General features: G+C 41.7%; 1 protein-coding gene across 1 annotated transcript in view; it reads right to left on the bottom strand.

Annotated features, from left to right (window-relative positions):
* Window positions 1-18,572, bottom strand: part of LOC101328740 (uncharacterized) — a 46,610-nt gene extending 28,038 nt beyond the window's left edge. Inside the window, exons 1-4 of the mRNA XM_033845578.2 lie at window positions 18,528-18,572; window positions 16,552-16,632; window positions 11,414-11,540; window positions 1,682-6,590 (exon numbers count right to left, since the gene is read on the bottom strand). Coding sequence (XP_033701469.1) covers window positions 5,143-6,590; window positions 11,414-11,540; window positions 16,552-16,566 — 1,590 coding nt within the window. The 5' untranslated portion in view covers window positions 16,567-16,632; window positions 18,528-18,572 and the 3' untranslated portion in view covers window positions 1,682-5,142. The remainder of the gene's footprint in view (window positions 1-1,681; window positions 6,591-11,413; window positions 11,541-16,551; window positions 16,633-18,527) is intronic.
* Window positions 18,573-24,758: the final 6,186 nt, after the last annotated feature.

The raw sequence follows: 24,758 nt of genomic DNA, 5'->3' as shown, positions 1-24,758 counted from the left end.
AATGCTCCGCAACAAGAAAAGCCACCACAATGAGAAGCCCGCGCACCACAACGAAGAGTAGCCCCCGCTCGCTGCAACTAGAGAAAGCCCACGCGCAGCAACGAAGACCCAACGCAGCCAAAAATAAATAAGTTAAATAAATAATAAAAATAAAAAACGCTTCTATCAACAATCTTTTACAAGGTGTTAATGTGGAAAATGTTTACAAATCCCTTGGGTAGATATGTAAATGTGGATTGCTTGGTGGGTTATTGTGATTTTTAAGAAATGTGGATTTGGTCATTCGGACGAGTAGTGCATTATTTCTACTCTCATCTTATTTGGCAAAACTGGTTGATTTGAATTTTAAGGATCAATAATATTTTATTGCAAGCTACAAATAAAAAGGAAAATAGTAATTTAAGAAAGAATTTATATTAGGACCTACAACTTTCCAAAAGTAACAATCTGTACAAAAGGTTGCTACAAAACTAATCACCAAATATGTTCCCAGTCCATCTGTGCTCATCTATAAATTACTTTATTAAGATGAAATGTAGCACACATATGTATATCATATTTAGCTTCTAACTAGTAAAATCAGATCTACATTGGATAATGATATTTTAAAAGGAGAATGAATCACCCAGGAAATAATCATTTGCGGCTAAACTAACATTTTGAAGTCATTAAACTCCAATTTTTCAATAAACAGTATGGTAACAACAACAACAAAAAAGAATTATTTCCTGTCTTCCAGAACAGTGTAACTTTAAGGTAACATTTTCAGGGCTTACCCTCAATTGAATATATTCTGTATTTTCAAGGAAATACTTCTTTATTTACTTATTTAAAAACATTTATTTATGGGCTTCCCTGGTGGCGCAGTGGTTGAGAGTCCGCCTGCCGATGCAGGGGACACGGGTTCGTACCCCGGTCCGGGAGGATCCCACATGCCGCGGAGCGGCTGGGCCCATGGGCCATGGCCGCTGAGCCTGCGCGTCCGGAGCCTGTGCTCCACAACGGGAGAGGCCACAGCAGTGAGAGGGCCGCGTACCGCAAAAGACAAACAAATTTATTTATTTATTTTGGCTGTGCCAGATTCTAGTTGCAGCAAGCGGGATCTTTAGTTGCAGCACGGGGGCTTCTTAGTTGCGGCATGAGAACTCTTAGTTGAGGCATGCGTGTGGGATCTAGTTCCCTTACCAGGGACTGAACCCAGGCCCCTCCATTGGGAGCGCAGAGTCTTACCCACTGGACCACCAGGGAAGTTCCATTTCTTTTTTTGATCGAAGGATAGCTGATTTACAATATTGTATGAGTTTCAGGTGTTCCACAAAGTGCTTCAGTTATATAAATTTTTTTCAGATTAATCTCCATTGTAGGTTATTCCAAGTTAGTGAATGTAATTTTATATGCCATACGGTAAATCCTTGTTGGTTATCTATTTTATGTATGGTAGCAAGTAAATCCTATTTGAGCCTCTAGTACTACACGGAAAATATTTAATGTTCCTTCCCCAATATTTAACATCTCAGAGTTATGATATAGCAGTTATATTACTATATAGAGTCTAATATTAAAATATATTTGGAGGTGATATTAGAGTATTTCCCAACTACAAGCCTTTTGTATATTTCTCACATTCAGGTAGGATGGCATGGATAAAAAACATCTCAGAATGGATTCCTTTACTTCTTACCCTGATACTGGAATCAGAATAACTACATCACAATTGGAGAGGGAACTCTCTGGCAGTCCAGAGGTTAGGACTTGGCACTTTCACTGTGAGGGCACCGGTTCAATCCCTGGTCAGGGAACTAAGATCCCACAAGCTGCAGGGTACAGCTGAAAAAAAAAAAAAAAAAAACTGGAGAATGATTTAAGTGTGTTTAGAATCAGACACAGCAGAAAGGAAAGAAATCTGTGAGTTAGAAAACACAAGGGCTCTAAAAACCTTCCTTGACATTCTGAACATCAGAGTAGCCCAGTGTTACATGGAATATTACCCTATCACGATAAAGAAGAAAGTCTTTTGATATAATCTGTCCCTGACACCTTTTCCCTTTACTTTTTTTCTCTATTCAAGAGGGAAATGTGAAATTTGAAATTTCATATTATTAAAATTACGGTGGCCATTTAATGCAACTGGCTAATAATTTTCCATGAAAATGAGACAAAACCTAAAATTGAAGAGGGTTTTGCCTCTCAGCCTTCTTCGTCATCCCGCAGCCAGGTTGCTATGAAGACACTGAAGACTTTAAGTGCTCCCGGCGGTAGAAGGGGCAGAGGACCTATCACACTGCCCACAGCACCCTCTGGACTTCCTGTTTGGTGAGAATGATAAACTTACTTCTTTCAGTTACTACCTGAGAAACAGAATTATTATTTTGTCATGGGTGTGGAATGGAGCACGAATGAAAGAATCCTAAACTTAAAATGTTGTGGATGAAAAATAGTTCATGAAGACATCTCTTCACTGATGAGTTAGATCTTTTGAGCCCATGTGGGAGAAAATTTCACAACGTGTGAATAAATCATACTGTGAGAATTTATGACAAATGTTCAGAACATTCAGGTGTAATGTTAATGGAGTAAAGAATGTGAGGCCACAAATGCAATATAATTACATGTTTATCTGACCATCTGACTTACTGACCTATGAGCCGATGCATTACACAAACTTTCTTTGCACTGATAAACGCATTCACTCACCTGTCAGTTGGGAATGCTTCCAGTCACTGGATATCTAGCAGGAAACAAAATCAATACACTGCCTTCAAGGAGCATATATTTTCTACAAGGGAAAGTCAGCAATAATTAAATCAGATATGATAGTGTTAAGTACGATGAAGGTGTACACGTACAATGAGAGAGTGACAGGGTGTCCTAATGTAAACAACGTGTTCAGGAAATGCCCACGTGATATAAGAATATATCTGAATAACATCATGAATTAATTGAAAGAGTGTCATGCGAATACACATGGGGACCATGAGACAAAGAAGGTAAGTGGCTTCTGGCATCCAAGAAAGGCAAGAAAACAAATTCTGCCCTGGAATATCCAGAAGGAGCACAGTGCTTTGGGTCATTTTACACATCTCGCCTCCAGAACCATAGGAGAATAAATCTGTGGTCCTTCAAGGCCCTCAGTTTGTGGTAATCTGTTACAGTAGAAACAGAAAATTTAATAAATTAATGTATGTAGAGAATCAAAACAATCTATACAAATTTCTAGAAAAAGTATAATTTGCAAGGTGTCAGGGTACAATGTGCAAAAATCCACTGTAATTTTACACACATGCAATTTACAAATGGAAATTGAAATTAAATATATAATACGATGTTTGCTCAAAAAAGTAAAAGTAGAAGGAAAATGTGTAAATCTAACAAAGTAAGGACTTTTATGCTGAAACCTACAACCTTAATGAAACAAAAAGACCTTCTATTTAGGTCATCTGAGCGAAACATACCATATTCATTGAATTGTTAACAAAATATACCAGATTGACTGGAAGACACAACATAGAAATTATATTAAAACGCCCCAAATTGACATACAGGTTTAGTGTGTTTTCAATCAAGATTTCTGTAGAGTCAAACAAGATTTTTCTAAAAATAATAGGGAAAGGCAAAAGAACTAGAAGAGCTAAAATACCTGAAAAATACTGAAGTGGCTGGAATCACTCCACATGACCTCAAGATTTCTAATATAGTGACAGTTATCAAGACTGGGTGGGATTTGTGCAGTGACAGGCAAATATACTAATGGAACAGAATGTGGAAACCAGAAAGAGCCCTACTTCAGTGCCGTTAACCCTTCAACAGCACAGGTGTGAGCTGTGTGGATTCAATTATATGGGCATTTTTTCCAATAACTACTACTACAGTACTACAGGATCTGTGGCTGGTTGAATCTGAAGATGCGGAACCACGGATAGAGAGGGACAACATTAAGTTATACGTGAATTTACAACTGGTCATGAGTCTAAAACCCTAACTCCGTGCCTTGTTCAAAGGTCAAGTGTACTTCCAACCACTTTCTGACAAAGGTACTCAGCCAATTCAATGAAGGAAGGACTTTCCAACACTGGTGCTAACCAATGAAATATTCAAAGAAGAAAAAAAAAGAGATCTCCATTTAAACTTTACATCTGTACAAATATTAGCTCAAAGTTAAAGCTTTAAAATAAAGTTTAAAACTTTATTCTATAAGAGATTTAGGAAAAACGGTATAGAATAAAATCTTCAGAATCCAGAACTTGATGCAGAGTTCTCAGACAGGTCACAAGAGCATGACCCAAAGAGAATATATCTGGGATGAATGTTTCCATGAAAACAAGACAGAATCTTAAAATGAAAAGGCTTTTTGCCCTCCACCTTCACCCTTCTCAGTCATACAGCAGTCATGTTACTATAGGAAGGTGAGGACCAAGTGCTCATGGATGAAGAAGGAGCAGAGGACCCATCACACCCCACACTACACCCTCTGGACTTCTGTTAGGTGAAAAGGATGACGCTCCCACTTCTTTTTGGTCATTGTTGTCCAGGTGGTCTGTCACTCACAAATATAAACTGTCTTACCTGAGAAATAAGATTATTATTTCACATTCGTGGCATTTGTGAGGTAATCTCCAGAATGAGTTCTTTAATTAATAAATTTCTCCTCTTAAGGCCTGGCCACAATAAATGCATTTATCTGGTTGCTATTCAGAATGAATTTTCTAATGAAGCGTAAGATGTGGATGCCTGATAGAAGCCTTGTCATATCACTGTATTATTAAAGTCTCTCACCAGTATGGATTACCTGATGGTAAGTTAGGCTTGACAGAACACTGAAGGATTTGCCACACTCATTATATTTGAAAAGATTTTCTCCAGTATAAAGTATCTGGCAGATCTTAAGGTATGAATTTGGACTGAAGACGTTGAGATACTCATTACATTTGTAAGGTTTCTCTCCACTACGGATTATCTGATAGAAAGTGAGGCTTGCAGGCACAAAATCTTTGCCATATTCATGACGTTTGCTCAGCTTCTCCTCACTACGAATTCTCCAATGAATTGTAAGGTGTAAATTTTGAATGAAGACCTTCCCACATATGTCACATTTACATGGCTTCTCTCACGTATAAATTATCAGATATTTAGTGAGGGTTGAGATCAGAGTAAAGGCATTTCAACTCCATTAAAGTTGAAAGGTTTCTCTACATTATGTATTCTCTGATGAATTGCAAAAAGTGAATTTCGACTGAAGACCTTCCCACACTCATCACATCTGTAAGATTTCTCTCCAGTATGAACTCTCTGATGCTTTCCAAGGTTTGGCTTTTGAGAAAAGAACCTGCCACACTCATTACATTTGTAAGGTTTCTCTCCAGTATGAATTCTCTGATGACTTTCAAGATTTGAATTTCGATTGAAGACCTTGCCACACACATTACATTTGTAAGACTTCTCTTCATTATGAACTCTCTGATGCTTTGTAAGGTATGCCTTTTGATTAAAGAATTTACCACACTCGTTACATTTGTAGGGTTTCTCTCCCGTATGAATTCTCTGATGACTTACAAGATTTGAATTTTGACTGAAGACCTTGCCACACACGTTACAGTTGTAAGGTTTCTCTCCAGTATGAATTCTCTGATGACTTGCAAGATTTGAATATTGATTAAAGACCTTGCCACACTCTTTACATTTGTAAGGTTTTTCCCCAGTATGAATTCTCTGATGTCTTCCAAGATGTGAATTTTGACGAAAGACCTTACCACACTCATTACATTTGTAAGGTTTCTCTCCGTTATGAATTCTCCGATGGATTCTAAGGCATGAATTTTGACTAAAGACTTTGCCACACACATCACATTTACATAATTTCACTCCTGTATGGATTACCTCGTGTGTGGAGAGGTGAGAGCCACGATTAAAGGTTTTGCCACACTCATTACATTGGTAAGGTCTCTCTCCGGTATGAATCCTCTGATGACGTTTAAGGGAGGAATTCTGACTACACACTTTGCTACATACATCACATTTATACAGTTTCTCTCCGGTATGGCTCATCTGATGTCTACGGAGGGATGAGCCATGATTAAAGCTTTTGCCACAGTCATTACATTTGTAAGTTTTCTCACGAGTATGAGTTGTCCAATGACTTACAAGGTGTGACTTTAGACGAAAAACATTGCCACATACCCCACATTTATATAACTTCTCTCCCGTGTGGATTATCTGGTGTCTGCGGAGGGATGAGCCATGATTAAAGGCTTTGCCACACTCATTACATTTGTAAATATCGTTCTTAAATACATGCAATTCATCCTGAAAGCTTAATGTAAGCCTATTTTCAATGGGCTTCTTTCCTGAATTCCACCTACTATGTCGATCTCTTCTGTGAGTTACATTTTCCTTACAGGCTACAGACATTCCTTTGTAATTTCTTTCATCATCCTTCCACTGACACCCAAAGTCATCTTCCTGGATTTCCGTGAAGTAAAAATGTTTCATTTCATGGCTTTTCTGTCTTTCCAACATCACTGTTTGGAATACTTCTCCTCTATCACTGTTTGCTCTTGGTTGTAATTTCTTGATCACATGTATATGAGAGATATCTACAAGATACAAAGAACCATAAGGTGTATTATTCATTACAATTCATGAGTAAACGTTTAATGTTGAATATATGATATTAAACCGAAAGTATGTAATTCCCCAGTGGTCCAGTGGTTAGGGCTCTGCACTCCCACTGCAGGGGGTACGGGTTCGATCCCTAGTCCAGGAACTAAGGTGCCTCAAGCCACACAGCATGGCCAAAATAAAGTAAAATAAACATAAAGTAACACGTCCAAAAAGGTTATGAAACTTCCCAATCATGACCTTAAAAATTTTAGGAACACTAAAAGAATAGGACTCTTTTTTGGTTTTTTTTTTTGGTTCACGGGCCCAGCCGCTCCGTGGCATGTGGGATCTTCCCGGACCGGGGCACGAACCCGTGTCCCCTGCATCGGCAGACGGACTCTCAACCACTGTGCCACCAGGGAAGCCCCAAGAATAGGACTCTTTACTAAAGAAAGAGTGATTACATGTCATTCAAATTAATATTAGGGTAGCCTAGTTCTAACACCCTATAACAGAAACATTCACACTAGACAAGCTTATGCTAGCTCTTGAAGAAACAATATTTTTCCACCAAAGCATATACCAATGAACAATAAACATACTGTGGTCTCATAAATGAGGATGCAAAAAATATTATACTGTACATATATTCTGCATACTATGGTACATAAATCAATGCTAAAGAACATACAATATTGTACATTACCATACTGTAATGGTACATAATCCAAAACAGACTTATCTAATGAATAATTTAAATAACTAGCAGTATAGAATTACAAAATACAGCATATAGAAAATGAAGAATTTGATAACACAATTTAAAAAAAAATATTTTTCTAAATATCTGCTATAAAACTATGTACCCATAAAGAATACATATTTTACTACATTAACACGTGGTACATGTCAGTTGTATTCTATAATAAATGCTGAAAAACCATCATATATAAATTACAATTAAAAATTAATAAATGGGGCTTCCCTGGTGGTGCAGTGGTTAAGAATCCACCTGTCAATGCAGGGGACACGGGTTCGAGCCCTGGTCCAGGAAGACCCCACATGCCGCGGAGCAACTAAGCCCGTGCACCACAACTACTGAGCCCGTGTGCCTAGAGCCCATGCTCCGCAACAAGAGAAGCCACCGCAATGAGAAGCCCGCGCACTGCAACGAAGAGTAGCCCCCGCTCGCCGCAACTACAGAAAAGCCTGCTCACAGCGACAAAGACCCAGTGCAGCCAAAAATAAAATAAATAAATTTTTAAAAACACCAAAAAAATTAATAAATGTACTATTCTAGAGTTACCTAACCTAATAGCCAATAAACAGAGCAATTCCCTACCTTCACAGAGCAATTAAATTCTCCAGTTCATTGCCTCTAAAATATATGTAATAAAGAGTGAGCAATTTGTATATTTATTAACTAGGGTCAGACACAACGTTGTTTAGAACTGGAGATGAAAAGCATACAAGATAGGATACAAAGTGATATGACAATAAACATGACAGAATATTAATATAACTATTTATAAAAAGTAACTTTTCAATCTTTACTATAAAACATACAAGATTCTAAGCCATCTAATGGCACTAATTTGTTTAAAAGGCTTGATGGAAATCAACACAATTTTTAAAATCAGGGAAGTAGACTCACACGTTTATGTACATGACTGCAATTGATATAGAAAGTACTGAGAGGAACAGGATTTGAACCTGAACTTCCAAACTAAGACAACATATTCTCAAGCATGACTGCCCACCCAGGCAGTACAGATTACAAAATATTAAAACAAATACCAGGAGTTTAAAAAGAAAACTCCAAGAGAGACGCAAAAGAAGGGAGCCATGTAACCGATAATGTTATTCAGCCACCACTCCTGAAAATGGTTTCTGAATCATCACAGCTGCACATAGTGATTTCGGTCACGTCATGAGAAAGTTATTCGACAGAAAAAGAGGGATCATTTTTACAGTCTGAGTAATGTGGAAGGTGGAGGGATGGGTGAAGGAGTGCTGCGGAAACTGAGACAATCAGGGGAACAACATAAATACGTGAGCAAGTAACAGTGGTTCCATCTACGTCAAAGTACCACGTCAGGAAAGGTCAGGTCTGAGAAAGGGCATGAGTGGAGCACAGGGTATATGCATATTGGGAGCACAGCTTGTGATTGTCCATCTGTGTGAATATAACTGTACAAGAGGAGAGCAGCCAAGAGAGCGGAGTGGAAGGACCCTAGGTTCACCTCCTCTCAGGAGCACACACAAATGACAACCATGGCTGAAAAAGACTGAAACCTACTAGAAACCTACCAGAACATAAAGAAACCTACCAGACATAAAGAAAAAACCACAACGAGATACGTAGGAGGGGGCGGACCCATGATACCACCAAATCCCATACTTTGTGTGGGTGACAGACAAACTGGAGAATAATTGTATTACCGAGGTCTTCCCACAGGAGCGCGAGTTCTGAGCCTCACGTCAGACCCTCCAGCCCTGGGGTCTGGCATCAGGAAGAGGAGAACTTGGACAAAGTTTTCCTGGGATAAATTCCTACATCATTTCCTGAGGCTCATAGGGGATGGTCATTAGTATATGGAAACAAGATTGTCACAGTGCCCCTAAGAGAGGTTTTTGTGACAGTCCTCAAAGCCAGAAAAAAAACGGGAAAGGCTTCTCAGTCAGGCTCTCGTGATACTTTCTATCTCGTGTCCTACAACACGCAGACCGCTCTACTGAGTAGCTTCAAGTGGCGACTTACTGTGGAGCAGGAAAATATTACAGCATATGAGGGAAAGCATTCTCCAACGACAATTTCCTGTCACCCAGTAAACCCACTCCACAGAGAGTCCATCCGTAGCTGTCTGCTACAGGTGGATTATCACAGCAAAGAAACTGGATAAAATTTCAGACTCTAGGAATATGTATTTCAAAAGCAAGCTTCAAAAGGCAAAATCATGCAAACTTAGAAGAATATGAAATCGGGAGAGTCTGCATTACGGACTTGGTAGAGCAGTACAAGAGCGGAAACAATACAAGATATGGGAGACAGATATTACAGCCCTCGAGAAGAAACCATGCGTTCTATCCAAGATGCCAAACTGAGAGGCTGAAGGATTCACATATTCCCCCCGTGAGGGACTGGGAAATAAAAAGAGGATCTCTCTGTCTACCGTCTTTATAGTTTTGCTCTGTGAAAATTACACAAGATCCAATCTACCTCTCTGTTTCACACACCCCTGAAGTGTGCGGCAAAAGCAGATCAGGAGAAATGGCTGTGAGATCTAAACAAGCAGACGGGGCTGGAGGCAGCTCCATGCCGGTGCTGAGGTGCCAGATGGAATGAAAGAGCAGCCAGTGTTGTCCCATCTTCTGATGAGGTCATATAGGAACACAAATAGGGACAAAACTGAGAAAGGCCCAGAGACTGGAGTCTGGAGGCATCAACTCTTACGATATGGACTGAGAACTGAGCACCCAATGAAGTCAAGTACAGAAAGAGAAATGAAGGGGGCAAAAGATGCCTTTAAAACAACCCTCTTCACGCTCCTCAAAGTCAAGTAAAATCTAGTTCACAGGGGCCAGATGGCAGAGCATAGATCATGATAAAGACTTTGCCCTTTGGGCTTCCCTGGTGGCGCAGTGGCTAAGAATCTGCCTGCCAATGCAGGGGACATGGGGTCGAGCCCTGGTCCGGGAAGATCCCACCTGCCGCGGAGCAACTAAGCCTGTGCACCACAACTACTGAGCCTGTGCTCTAGAGCCTGTGAGCCGCAACTACTGAGCCCACGTGCCACAACTACTGAAGCCTGCGAGCCTAGAGCCCGTGCTCCGCAACAAGGGAAGCCGCCGCCATGAGAAGCCCGCGCACCACAACGAAGAGCAGCCCGCGCTCGCCGCAACTAGAGAAAGCCCACGCGCAGCAACGAAGACCCAACGCAGCCAAAAATAAATCAATAAAAATAAATAAATTAAAAAAAAAAAAAGACTTTGCCTTTGTCTCTGATGGGCCTGCAGCCCCACCAGAGGGTGAAAGAATACATTTTACACGTTGAATGACAGAATGATAACCCAGGAATAAGAAAAATGTCCTCTCAGAGTTCACAATAAATAAACTTCTATTTTCGGAAAGAACTCTCCCACTTGGGTAGAGTTACCCAAAGACTACTAATGCTGCCGCTTCTTCTCTGCCCTTCTGAGACCTAACCTGTGTTCACACTTTTGATAAATTCCCACCCCCTTGGTTTTTTGCTATTTTCACATCACTCTTCAGAGGCTAGGGCTCTTCCTCTTGTTCCAAAATGCAAATAATATTCAGATCAGAAATACAAATTTCTGCTTCTCAAAAGAAATAAATAAGATCTGTGGCTCTTCCAGAATCCTAGCTCTTTGTTCAGCTGAGGAGTGAGGACATGACGGGTGGGTCTGGAAAAATATTTCACCGATTGCTCCACCACTTGCCTCCTTCTGAATGCAGAGGGAACAGTGTAATATGCAGATAATTAGCTCTCTTCCAAGAAGTAGTGAATCGAAAGCACGGGGGTAGAAAAAAGAGAATTCGTTATTTGAAAAGTTTGCCCTGAGCTTTATAAATACTTAAGCTCTGGAACAATGCCTGACGTATCATGAAATGGATAGATCATTTGCAGAAAAGTGAAGCTTAAACTCATGATATCACATCATGAAGCTTTTCATATCTGAGTCAACAGGGATTTCAGATCAGTCAAGCAAAACAAGGGCTCCCAAGGGGCACAGAGGGAAAATGCAAAGATACCCAAAAGGCATATCCCTACTTCTGAAGGGAAGTTATCCTCACCCAGGGAGATCAGGTTGCTGTAGGTCTCCAACATCACATCCACATAAAAGGCCTTCTGATCAGGGTCCAGGCATTCCCACTCCTCCCGAGAGAATTCTATGGCCACATCCTTGAATGTCAACGGTGCCTGAAATGAAAACATATCTCATCAAGGGGCCATGAAGAGAGTTCTTATTATCACACAAAATGAGAAGAGGAGAGAGTGGTAAGGATCAATTCAGTGGAAGTATGTAGTCTGACAGATCCATGTAAGGGTATTTAGGGAAATTATGGGTCTCTAATTTTAATTTCTTATGCCTTTTCATAGCAATTACGATATCCTCCAATCAATGTAGATTTTTCATTTTTCCAGACAACACACGAAAAACTTAGAAATAAAATTCAATAACAGGTTGTCTATGCAGAAGTGTTACATATTATGTTTTACACACCGCATGATATTCAAAATCTAAATGAGCTACAGTATCAGTGGTGCCTTCAGAGATGACAAAGTCCACAGTGGCTTTACAGAAAGGTCAAAATCTGCAATTATGATAATGATAACAAGAGCAATGACTAGAAGTGCTGGAACAATTCCTATATGCTAATATCATTCTAAATAAATTCTTTACATGTATGAAATTGTTATAAACATAAAAGCTCATTAGAGATGACCTGTTCCAATCTTACAAAGGATAGTACTGTGGCAGCTCACACACAGATGCACATAAAATGTTAGTAATCGTATTGCTATTTAAACCATTAACACAATACTGTAGAAAAAATTCGAGGCCAAGGAATACATTTAAGATATAATTTCAAATGCAAAAAGATAGGTTTGAAATAATGATGTCTTTATCAAAACCATGGACTTGCACTTCCATGCACTCGTGCACACACATGTAAACACACAATTAATTGAAAAGGCAGGAGTTCCCTGGTGGCCCAGTGGTTAGGTCTCGGCAATTTCACTGCTGTGGCCCTGGGTTCAATCCCTAGTTGGGGAACTAAGATCCCTCAAGCTGCTTGGCTTGGACAAAAAAAAAAAAAAAAAGAAAAGATAGGAGTTGTCTACTGACATATTTTTGGATAACATTTTCTGTTATCATTTTCATCCACATTTATTTCAGCATTTTCGAAGAACAAGAAAGTATTACCTGCACTTAATTTACTTCATCAACATTATTCTATAGTAGTCTAGTAAAAGAAAAATGGTACAAACATAAAGAGAAAAATACAAAACTTTTAACCCCTATCTCTATACAACACCTAAATTGAAGAATATAAGTACAATTTTATCCACTAAAATTAAAATAGGTAGGTATTAACAAATGCAGAACAGAGTTTGTGTATTCCACTTATAAAACACTAACTCAAAATTAGAAGTTATTACATTAATTTAACATATTAAGAAAAAGACTTATCACAATAATAAAGTTAAAAACTTCCTGGAGAATTAAAAATCATGACAAAAAGGAATATAGAAAAAAATATATTGTTATGAAGCAAGAACATTTCACCAAACATTAAAATCAGAAGGAAACCCTCAATGCTTTCCCTCTGAAGTGGAGTGAAGGGGGCTGGCCAGGGCTCCTGCCTTTCACCACTGTACAGTGTGCCTGAGCAGTGACCACCAGAGGAAGTAACAGGAGGAAAACAGGGAACAAGAGCGAGAGACACACAGAGAGTGCGTCAGAGCTGCAACTGTGAACATTCACAAATCTAAGGACATGGGAAGGTAAAAAGTGAAAGGATGGAAAAAAATATTCCATCCTAATGAGAGCAGGGGCGACTACATAATGTCAGACAAAATAAACTAAAGACAAAATCTGATACAAGAGACAAAGGACAATATATATTACTAAAAGAATCAATTCCCTAAGAAGATATAATTTTAAGTACTTATATATCTAACATTAGAGCTCCCTCCAAAAATGAAGGAAACACTAACAGAAACAAAGAGAGAAATAGCAGCACAATAATCCTATGAGACTTTAACATCCCAGTTTTTTCGATGGGTGGAACCAAAGAAAACATCAATAAGGGAACAGAGGACTTGAACAACACTATAGACCGACTGGATCTAAAAGACATGTACATATCACTCTACCCAACAACAGCAGAAAACACACACTTCTCAAGAACAAATAAAACATTTTCCATGAGAGACCACATGTTAGGACATAAAAGAAATCTTAACAATTTTAAGAAGACTGAGAGCATAATGAATTTTCTCAAACCACAAAGCAATAAAATTAGAAATAAACAGCAGAATGAAAACAGAAAAATCCCCAAAATGTGGAAATAAAACAACGTACTCATAAATAACCAATGGGTCAAAGAAGAAATCACAAAGGAATTTTTAATATATCTCGATGAAAATGAAAACATACAAAAATTTATAAAATGTAGTGAAAGCCGTACTAACAGGGAAGTCAAATCAGAAATCTATTTTTACTACTCAAGGAAGTAGAGAAGAATAAAATCAAATTTAGCAAAATGAGGAGCTTCCCTGGTGGCGCAGTGGTTAAGAATCCGCCTGACAATGCAGGGGACAAGGGTTCGAGCCCTGGTCCGGGAAGATCCCACATGCTGCAGAGCAACTAAGCCCGTGCACCACAACTACTGAACCTGTGCTCTACAGCCCGCGAGCCACAACTTCTGAGCCCACGTGCCACAACTACTGAAGCCCATGCGCCTAGAGCCCATGCTCCCTAACAAGAGAAGCTTCTCACCTCAGTGAGAAGCCCGTACACTGCAATGAAGAGTAGCCCCAGCTCACCGCAACTACAGAAAGCTCATACGCAGCAACAAAGACCCAACGCAGCCAAAAATAAATATATAAAATAAATTAAAAAAACAAACTATAAGGGGTTCTATGAACAATAATGCTTACAAATTGCATAATCTAGAGGATACAGGTAAATTCATTGAAACATACAACCTATTAAGCTCTAATCTTTAAGTAATAAAAAAGTTGAAAAGAATTATAACTAGAGAGGTTCAAGCAGCAATCTGAAATCTTGAACAAGGAAAAAGCCAAGACCATATCAGTTTGCTGCATAATTCTACCAAACATTTACAGAAGAATTACCTCTGATCCTGATAAAAAGCTTCCAAGCTTCCGAAGAGCTGTAGAGGGAACACTGGCAAACTCATTCTGTGGAGCCTGCATGATTCTATACCAAGCCCAGAGAAAGACACACGAAACACAGAAAACTACAAACCAGTATCCTTCATGAATACTGAAAAATCCTCAACAAAATAGTACCAAACCAAATTCAACAACACATTAAAATGATTTTACATCATGACCAAGTGAATTTTATTACTATAAGCAAGGATGACTCAACATACAAAAATCAATTAATGTCATATACCACATTAACAGAATAAAGGAAAAAAACATATGATCGTCTCAATTGATGCAGAAAAATGCATTTCACAAAATTCAACTATGTTTCAAGATATAAAAACTCTGGGAATTCCCTGGCGGTCCAGTGGGTAGGACTCGGCACTTTCACTGCCGTGGCCCAGGTTCAGTCGCTGGTCAGGAAACTAAGATCCCACCACAAGGCCAAAAAGAAAAAAAGAGAGATATAAACACTCAGCTAGAAAGCTTTCCTTCTCAGATCAGGAAGAAGGCAAGGATACACACTCTCTGCACTACTGTCCAGCAAAGTACAGAAAGCCCTCACCAGAGAAATTAGACAAGAAAAAGAAAGTTACCCGAATTGAAAAAAGTAAAATTATCTTTCTTCATAGATGATAACTTTTATATGTAAAAACAGTAAAGATTAAAAAAAACACACAAAAAACAGTAAAGATTCCACGAGGAAACTGCTACATCAAAAAACAACTCTAGAAAAGTTGCAGGATACCAAAAGTCAATGCCCAAAAACCATGTGCATTTCTATACACAGTGAACAATGTCAATAGAAAATTAGAAAACAATCGTATTTCTAGAGCATCAAAGGGATAGAATACTTAGTAAGAAATTCACCAGGGAGGCAAAAGACTTGTACACTGAAAACTATTAAATGTTGCTAAAAGACACACAAGGAAATACAAATAAACATCCTATACACATGGACTGAAAGACTAAATATTCTTAAAATGACCCTATTACCCAAAGTGTTGTATAGATTCAATGTAATCCCTATCAAAAGTCCCATGGCAATTTTTGCAGAAATAGAAGTAACTATGCTAACATTCATAGGGAATCTCCCAAATCTCCAAAATACTCTTGACAAAGAAGAAAAATAGAGGGCACCCTTTATAGATTTCAAAACATATCACGAAATAATCAAGATGGTGTGGTACCGGCATAAACACAGATACGTAAAGTAATGCAACAGAACGGAACACTCAAAATTAATTTTGCATATACATAGAACGCATTTTCAAGGGTGCCAAGACCACACAACAGAAAAAGGACAGTCTCAGGAACAAACGGTGCTGGGAAACCCGGTATCTACCAGCAAAAGTATAAAGCTGGAAACTTACCTGCATCAGAATGAGAAACTTCTATGTGTCAGAGGATGGCAACCAACAGCGAAAAGTAACCTCCAAGGACCGGAGATGATGAAAATGGGCTAAGAATCTCCATGTGTCAGAGATTTAGGTTGACTTCAAAGTTTAAAATCAATGATAGAATGAAACACCCTCTACCACTGATGTATCTCTTAACTTTCCATTCCATTCCCCATCATTACGATTTTTAAATCAGTGACACATCCATTTCGTTTCTAATGCAGCATGAAAAGTCACAACGTATTTGCTGTAGTCTGTTTGCTAAAATTTACCGGGCATAAGTGCATATTATTACCTGACTTGCATGTACAGCTTCTTTATCCTGGTTTACAGAGAACAGACAGTGCACTGAGATGGGGCCCCTCAACAATCCCTGCTGCCCAGTAGCACTGACACCACGACACTTCACATGGGTGTGAAGCCCTGCCCAGGACTAGGCCCAGTGGAGCCTCTTCACAAGTCCCAGGTCACTGGGTCATGGGGAGACGGGATCTAAGTGGAGATGACAGGCCTTGAGGGAAGGCCCTGGATGACTGAATGTACAGGTGGCAGACAAGATTAGCGAGTCCAAAGAAGGGCATCTCAGGAAGGACAGACTGAAGAATCAACAGAGAAAATGACTTTACCTGAGAAAGAGCCATTTCTGACTCCTTTTCTTTCCTCTTCCGGGCTTCTTCCTCAGGCAATAGGAGTCTTTAGAGGTCGATCTTGAAAGTTGGAAAGATGCTGTTTAATGCTTAGAATCGACACACCCCCTTCCTGACTCACAACCACACACACAGGGAAGACCTCAGCATGAGGAACAGACAGTCCTCTGCTGCCCACTGTCACAGGAGGGATTCAGGACAGTAAACTCCCACACAGAGAACAACAAGTAAGTTCCTACACTTATTTTTTTTCAGTGCATGATAGATCTTTGAAGATCAAATAGTGTAGGTTATCCTTTTTTTATTGAATATATTTTTCAGATTATTTTCCATGATAGGTTATTATAAAATATTGAATATAGTTCCCTGTGCTGTACAATAGGTCACTGTTGCTTTAATTATTCTATATATAGTAGTGTGTAACTGTTTATCCCAAACTCGCAATTTATCCCTCCCCCTCCTTCCACCTTTGGGAACCATAAGTTTGTTTTCAACGTCTGTTGAGTCTAGTTCTGCTTTGTAAATACGTTCATTTGTACCATTTTTTTAAGCTTTCCCCATATAAGTGATATCATGTGTCTATTTGTCTGATTTAATTCACTTAGTATGATAATCTCTAGGACTCTACCTGCACTACTATGTGTTTCCGTTTCATTCTGTTTATCTGTCTCCCTACTTCTTTCTACGTCTCTGCCTCTTTGCTCCCCTCTACCCTCCTGCTGTTTCTGCCCTCCTCTCTATTTATTTTCTCACTCCTGTCTTGCCCCACTCTGCAACGTGTTCCCCCTATTGATGATCTTTCTCCCTAACCTTTCGGATGACCTACATTTTTATGTACTTCTGCCTTTCTTCCCCCCATTTCTGTTCCCTCTCTGCCCTCTGTTTACACCCCTTCTCTCCCTGTTACACTCTCTTCCTCCCCACTCTCTGGCACCCCAGGTGGCTATGCCTCCTTCCTGCTCTCTCTGCTCTAGTAGTCCATATTTTTCCTCTCCTTCTCTCCCAGCACCATGATGCTCTGAAGGCCATGGTTCCACCTTTTATCCTCTCCCGGACCCTCTGTCTGAAACGCCTCACCATTGTCACCACCCTCCCACCACTGATCCAGAGCCCCTCACCCCTTGCTGCTCTCCAATCCCTGGAGATCCGGCTTTTTTATTTACTTCTTTATTTTATTCACCTGCTACCTTCCAGGCTTAATCACTTTCACTTTACTGTCTATTTCCAAGTCCCTCTATGTTCCCACTGGTTCTCCCTCATTCTTTATCCTCCTCAGTTTTTCTGTTTCTCTCAGTCGCTCTCTGTCTCTGCTTCTCCTGATCCCCCTCGCCCCTGTATTTACGAGGATGGCGACTGAATAAGACGCCCGCATACTGTTAGAGACAGTTTGGAACTCGGGACCGAAGAACACTATGTGTCACAAGGCTGGCCCAGGTCACCTCCTCCTACACGGGGTCTGAGGAAGGGTTGACCAGGAAGGGGAGGCCTACGGAGCAGAAAGACCGGTCTGAGTAAGAGGTGAGGACAGAGGGTCTAAGAGGTAAGGGGTCTCAGGAGAGGGGAGGACTCTCCAGGACCCCAGGACCGGGGAGAGGACGCGGCCTCTCCAGCAGCACTGCGGCCGGAGCTGCCCTACGGAGGCGGAGGGCGAGGCTGGGGAGCTCGAATCCACCTCACGGAAGAGGACTTTACAAGCAGGGCGGAGGTACTGAAGGGTTTTAAGCAGGAAAACGGAGCGAAAGGCGGTGTCTACGTGGACCGAAAGCAGAAAAGGCAAGGGCTTCGGTACTGGACGCAGAGAAATTTAAAACCCAAAGGGAAACGGTCCACGATCTGTAACAGTGATGGGAGGAGGGGCGGGAGTGGGAATTTAAACACCGCAGTGACTCCAGCACCCTAAGGATGGAGTAAAGGGACCGCGAAGCACAGATTTAAACTAGAAAAGAGAAACTTACGTTCTGCAGTGTGACCTTCGCTGTAAGCATTCCGTTTCCGGGTCCGTAGAGAAGTGCGCATGCGCGTGGTGAAGAGGTGGGGCGGGGCCTGGGTGGAGCGCTAAGGACCGGGTTGGGGGGGGAGGTGAGGGGAACCCAGGTGCAAGCAGGGACCAAGGGAGGGTGGGAAGGGGGCGGGCCCGGAAAGTGCTTGGAAGGTGCTTGTACTTGACGGGCTTAAGTTGCAGTCTGTAACAATTTTAAGCTAAAGGTTACATTTGTGGGGACCAGTTATGTCGAAAACGAAGATGTTTTCTCTAAACAAGTAGAATGCTATTTTCCCTAGTAGGTTGCTCTCGTGTCCTGCTAATGAGCCCAAAGGTATTCATATTTCTGGAAATGTGGGTCTTCCAGAGTAGTTGACATGAGTCAGTGGTTGGATCCAGGAAGATTTTGTGCAATTAGAATTAATTTAAGAACTGAACTTCCCTGGTGGCGCAGTGGTTGAGAGTCCGCCTGCCTATGCAGGGGACATGGGTTCGTGCCCCGGTCTGGGAGGATCCCACATGCCGCGGAGCGGCTAGGCCCGTGAGCCATGGCTGCTGGGCCTGCGCGTCCTGAACCTGTGTTCCGCGGTGGGAGAGGCCATAACGGTGAGAGGCCCGCATACCGCAAAAAACAAAAAGCTGAACTTGTCTCTGTATTACACACTAGAATGAGAAATACAAAACTCTCCCTGGGTTGAATGGGCTATTTCATACTGACACCCTGCAGAACAGCTTCTCCGTTTCTACTCCTCTTTCACTCCAGAGGCCAAATTCAACAATTTGCTTAGTTCCAGAGACTCAGGGACAAGTCGTAGGGTCTGAGACTGGAGGACTAAGGCAAGTGATAATTTAGGTCAGTAACCATTGCTTTAAAAAGAGCAAAACGTTTTCAAAAATTGTTGTAAATTGGGACTTCCCTGGTGGTCCAGTGGTTAAGATTCTGTACTCCCACTACAGGGGGCACCCGTTGCATCCCTGGTGAGGCAACTAAGATTCCGCATGCCTCACAGCGCGGCCTGAATAAAAAAATAAATATGTTTAAAAATTGTTATAAATTGTATTGTTCTTTCTTTTTGCTAACGGGTTTTAATTATTTGCTGTTTTAGCCTAAGTTACGCGGGCCTCCCACTGCCGCGGCCTCTCCCGTGGTGGAGCACAGGCCCCGAACGCGCAGGTCCAGCGGCCATGGCTCACGGGCCCAGACGCTCTGCAGCATGTGGGATCTTCCCAGACCGGGGCACGAACCCGCGTCCCCTGCATCGGCAGGCGGACTCTCAACTGCTGTGCCACCAGGGAAGCCCTCGCCTAAGTATTTTTATTTATTTACTTTTGGGCCGCAGCACGGGGCATGTGGGATCTTAGCTCCGCACCACCTACAGTGAGAGTGCAGGGTCTTAACCACTGGACCGCCAGGAAGTCCCATTTACCGTTTTGTATGTGTGTTTGTCACTGTGTGTTTTGGGGTGTCTATGGCCTTATTATGATTTTAGGCAGCCTCTCTGCTAATGGATGGGGCTGTGTTCCCGTCTTGCTAGTTGTTTGGCATAGGGTGTCCAGCACTGTAGCTTGCTGGTTGTTGAGTGGAGCTGGGTCTTGGCATTGAGATGGAGATCTCTGGGAGATTTTCACTGTTTGATATTACGTGGAGCTGGGAGGTCTCTTGTGGACCAGTGTCCTGAATTTGGCTCTCCCACCTCAGAGGCACAGCACTGACTTCTGGCTGGGGCACCAAAAGCCTTCCATCCGCACTTTTGGGAGGTCTGAGGTCTTCTGCCGGCGTTCAGTACGTGTTCTATAGGAGCAGTTCCACCTGTAGATGTATTTCTGATGTATCTGTGGGGAGGAAGGTGATCTCTGCGTCTTACTCTTCCGCCATCTTGAAGCTGCTCTCTCTGTGTGTTTTAATATTTACCTTTTATTTGGCTGCGCGGGGTCTTCGTTGAGGCATGCGGGATCTAGATCCCTGACCAGTGATGGAACCCGGGCCCCCTGCATTGGGATTGCTGAGTGTTAACCACTGGACCACCAGGGAAGTCCCCTATTTGCCGTTTTGAAACCAACTGTTTACACAGCGACATATAAGAATTGTATAAACAACTCTTTATACAATTACATACATCAGTATATAAGTTTAAGGTGTACAGCAATAGTCTGACTTCCCTATATTGTGAAATGATTACCACAATATGTTTAATTAGCATCCATCATTTCACATAGATAAAATAAAAAGAGAAAGGAAAATAAAAGAAAAAAATTTTTTCTTTTGATGAGAATTGCCTTTTTTTGGGATTCTTCTACACGTATAATCATATATTTCTCATTTGTTATTGTCTTTGGCTTTGAGCCATAAGAATCGCCTTATTTTGTAAAATACTTATCGTATTCCATGCTTGTGCTGAATTACCTTAAAATATCTTTGAGAAAAACTTGTTTACATCCTAATATACTTAAGTCAACAATAACTAAATATAATGCAATTTCAAATTCACTATATGTTCATTAGGAGAATAAATAGAAATTTACCTTTTATTTTTAAACTGTAATGTATTTTAGCTGTTTGTGTTCTATTGCTGAAAGTTCCGTCAGGTGTGGATAATACAGCCTGTAAAATATATAGTATTCAGAAGACATTGGGATTTATTCTCATCTAAGGAATAATTAACTTTGCCATGTTTCTAAGGACATTTACTGGGGAGGTATATTCTCTTTAATATGAACCCTAAAGAAGGTAAATCTAGATTATCGACTATGCAATAACTTCATTTCTGCCCTCAATATTTCTATGGCAATATCTGTGATTAAACATTTATTGCAGTATGTTTTCCCACATCCCTGCAGGTGGAAGATTTCATCCATAGAGAAACAGCAATCAATTGTAATATGATGTTTACATAGGGCTATTAGCGTATTTAAAATATTTTCAGACAAAATGAGCAGAATGTCCTGGTGTAACACAACATGCAAACAACATCACATTATTATTTTATTTATTTTTGGCTGGGCCGGGTCTTAGTTGCAGCACGTGGAATCCATTTCCCTGACCAGGTATCGAACCCAGGCCCCCTGAATTGGGAGTGCGGAGTCTTAGCCGCTGGACCGCCAGGGAAGTCCCCAACATCCCATTTTTAAAAGTTGCAGCGACTGGAATAAACTTTGGGTTGTGCGTTAGATAGATTATTATGCAATGTTTGAAACTATCCGTGTTGGCGGGTGGCAGCACCGGGGACGCCCTTGGGAAGACACTGGTCTCGATCTCTCAAGCAATAACTTCTCATCCAGCCCCCCCCCCCCCCCCCGCCCCTCCCCGGGCTCCCCACAGGGCCCAGCAGGGTCGTCACAGTGGCCTCGAGCAGGAGCCCCCAGTGCCTTATCGCCCAGCTACGATGGGGGTCTCCATGGCGCGCAGAGCGAGATGGTGGACCACCGGGACGAGGCCATCCCTGTCCTCTGCGGCCTCGCCGTGGGCAGAGCGGGGGACGTGCACGGGCTGTTGCCGGGTCACTGGGCGCTGGCCTCGGGCTTTGCTGGCCCCGTCAAGCCAATGGGCCGGCGGCACGCCAGCCTGGTGGGAGGCGGCCACTCCACCTGAAACTGCGTCTCAGCCCTGCTGGCCAGGCCTGGGCCGAAAGGAGCCTTTTTTGTTTGTTTTCGGTAACAGAACTTTAAAGAAAGCATGCAGGAAATATATACACTTTGTCAGACAAGAGAAAAGGATGCCTTAAGTATAAAACGTGAATCACGAGTCAAACATACCGCTCATGGGAGGGAGATGCTGTGCAGAGCCAGCTTGGTTGGCAGCCACCAGCAACTTGTGCCTAAGCCTGATAGTTTTTTTTTTCTTTAAGGAAAATAAAAGGGACGGTAGTTATGAGTGTTTTTTGGTTTTTTTTTTGGTGATACGTGGGCCTCTCACTGCTGTGGCCTCTCCCGTTGTGGAGCACAGGCTCCGTGGCCATGGCCATGGCTCACGGGCCCAGCCGCTCCGCGGCATGTGGGATCTTTCCGGACCGGGGCACGAACCCATGTCCCCTGCATCGGCAGGCGGACTCTCAACCACTGCGCCACCAGGGAAGCCCTGTGAGTGTTTTTTTTTTAATAATGTGGAAGAAAATTATTAAGAATGGTGCCTTTGTTCTCTTTTTTAGCTTTTTTTCATATTTTTAATATATTTTAAAAAATATTTATTTATAGCTGCGTTGCGTCTTTTTTTTTTTTTTTTTTTTTTTTTAGTGGTACACGGGCCTCTCACTGTTGTAGCCTCTCCCGTTGCGGGGCACAGGCTCCGGACGCGCAGGCTCAGCGGCCATGGCTCACAGGCCCAGCCACTCTGCGGCATGTGGGATCTTCCCGGACCGGGGCACAAACCAGTGTCCCCTGCATCGGCAGGCAGACTCTCAACCACTGCACCACCAGGGAAGCCCTGTGTTGTGTCTTAGTTGCAGCACCGGGGATCTTTCATTGGGGGCTGGGGGGTGGGGTGGGTGGCTGGGTGGGGGGGGGTCGTTTCTCTCTAGTTGTGGTGTGCTGGCTCCAGAGTGTGGGCTCTGTAGTTGCCGCAAGCCAGCTTAGTTGCCCCGTGGCACGTGGGATCTTACTTCCCCGACCAGGGTTTCCAACCTGCGTTCCCTGCGTTGGAAGATGGATTCTCAACCACTGGACCACCAGGGAAGACCCTGCATATGTCTTGCAAGCAACACATTTTTTTAATATAAAAGTCTCTTGACTCTTGCTTAAAAAAAAAAAAAAAGAAACTAGCCGTGTTGGCAAAAAAGACGTTTCAGTGTGGACTATCATGTTTCCAAGCAAGGAGATGACTCAATGGTGGAACATTTCATTAAACACAGAACAGTAGAGGAGAAGCTGATTATAAGGCAAAGTCATGAATCCATTTTTTTAATGGGGAATTTCCTTCCTTACATAATTATCAAGGCAGCCAAATTAACATATTCACAAGAAAAAAAGGGAACTTCCTAAATCACAGGAAGATTTTGACACAGGTCTCCCTGTGATATCATTATGAAACTGATACAAATTATTAACAATTCAAAAATGTGAAAAACAGAACGATATAGTATGACGTGACCTTAAAAATTAAAGAATATACATTTTTAAGTCCAGGTGGAAGGACTGAAATATTTACCAGTGTCAAACTTAGATAAGGATAGATCTTATTATAAAGGATTATTACCAGGAATTCCCTGGTGGTCCAGTGGTTAGGATTCTGTGCTTCCACTGTGGGGGGACGGCTCAATCCCTGGTCGGGGAACTAAGATCTAGCAAGCTGCCCTGCCACAAAATTTGTAAAGCCTCAAAAGTCAGACAAAAAAAGAGCTTTTCTTTTATACCCAGGGGTAAACAAGGTAGGAAAACTCCCACATGGAGGAGTGGATGAGCATGTGGCAGGAGCCTCAGTTTCTCAGATGATGGTGTTTTTTTTTTTTTTTTTGCGGTACGTGGGCCTCTCACTGCTGCGGCCCCTCCCATTGCGGAGCACAGGCTCCGGACGCGCAGGCTCAGCAGCCACGGCTCACGGGCCCAGCCGCTCCGCGGCACGCGGGATCCTCCCGGACTGGGACACGAACCCGCGTCCCCCGCATCGGCAGGCGGACTCCCAACCACTACGCCACCATGGAAGCCCCTCAGATGATGTTTTATGCTGAAGTCAGTTACTCTTGGGTGCAGATATTCTGGCAGGAAGGTTGCTCTGAATTACAAAGCTCAAAAGTGGTCCAAAAAGTAAGGCATTTGGGAGAGGAGAAAAACTCAATTTTGATTAAATCATGTTAACAGGCATTGTGTCCACTGATATAAGGACCAACAAATCAGTAATCGTTGATAAAGCAATGGATGGTAATTTGTCGGATTCCTTTCTTGCTGTTTCCAAAGTAAAAAAGGGGGCTATTGTAAGTCTTACTGAAATTAAAGAGGAAGCATAGTTCTTAGTAAGTAAGCTGTTACCATCTGCAGAAAAGAAGAAAAGGAGTTCTTTTACCTTTGCTAGTTTCCAGAGTTCCAGGATTGGAGTAAAGTCTAACATTGTCACTACATAATGTGACATCAAGCAAAATTCAAAAAATAACAAATACACATGTTACATTTGGATAATGGAATATTACAAAATTTAAACTAATAATGATAATAACAAACATGCCCAAGAACCTCAGCGTTTATGCCTTTGAATAGCATTGAAGGACCCTGCATGCTC

This window comes from Tursiops truncatus, chromosome 19 (assembly GCF_011762595.2).
Source record: "Tursiops truncatus isolate mTurTru1 chromosome 19, mTurTru1.mat.Y, whole genome shotgun sequence".
In the NCBI taxonomy this organism is placed as follows: Eukaryota; Metazoa; Chordata; class Mammalia; order Artiodactyla; family Delphinidae; genus Tursiops; species Tursiops truncatus.
This window is presented reverse-complemented; position numbering and strand designations above follow the sequence as displayed.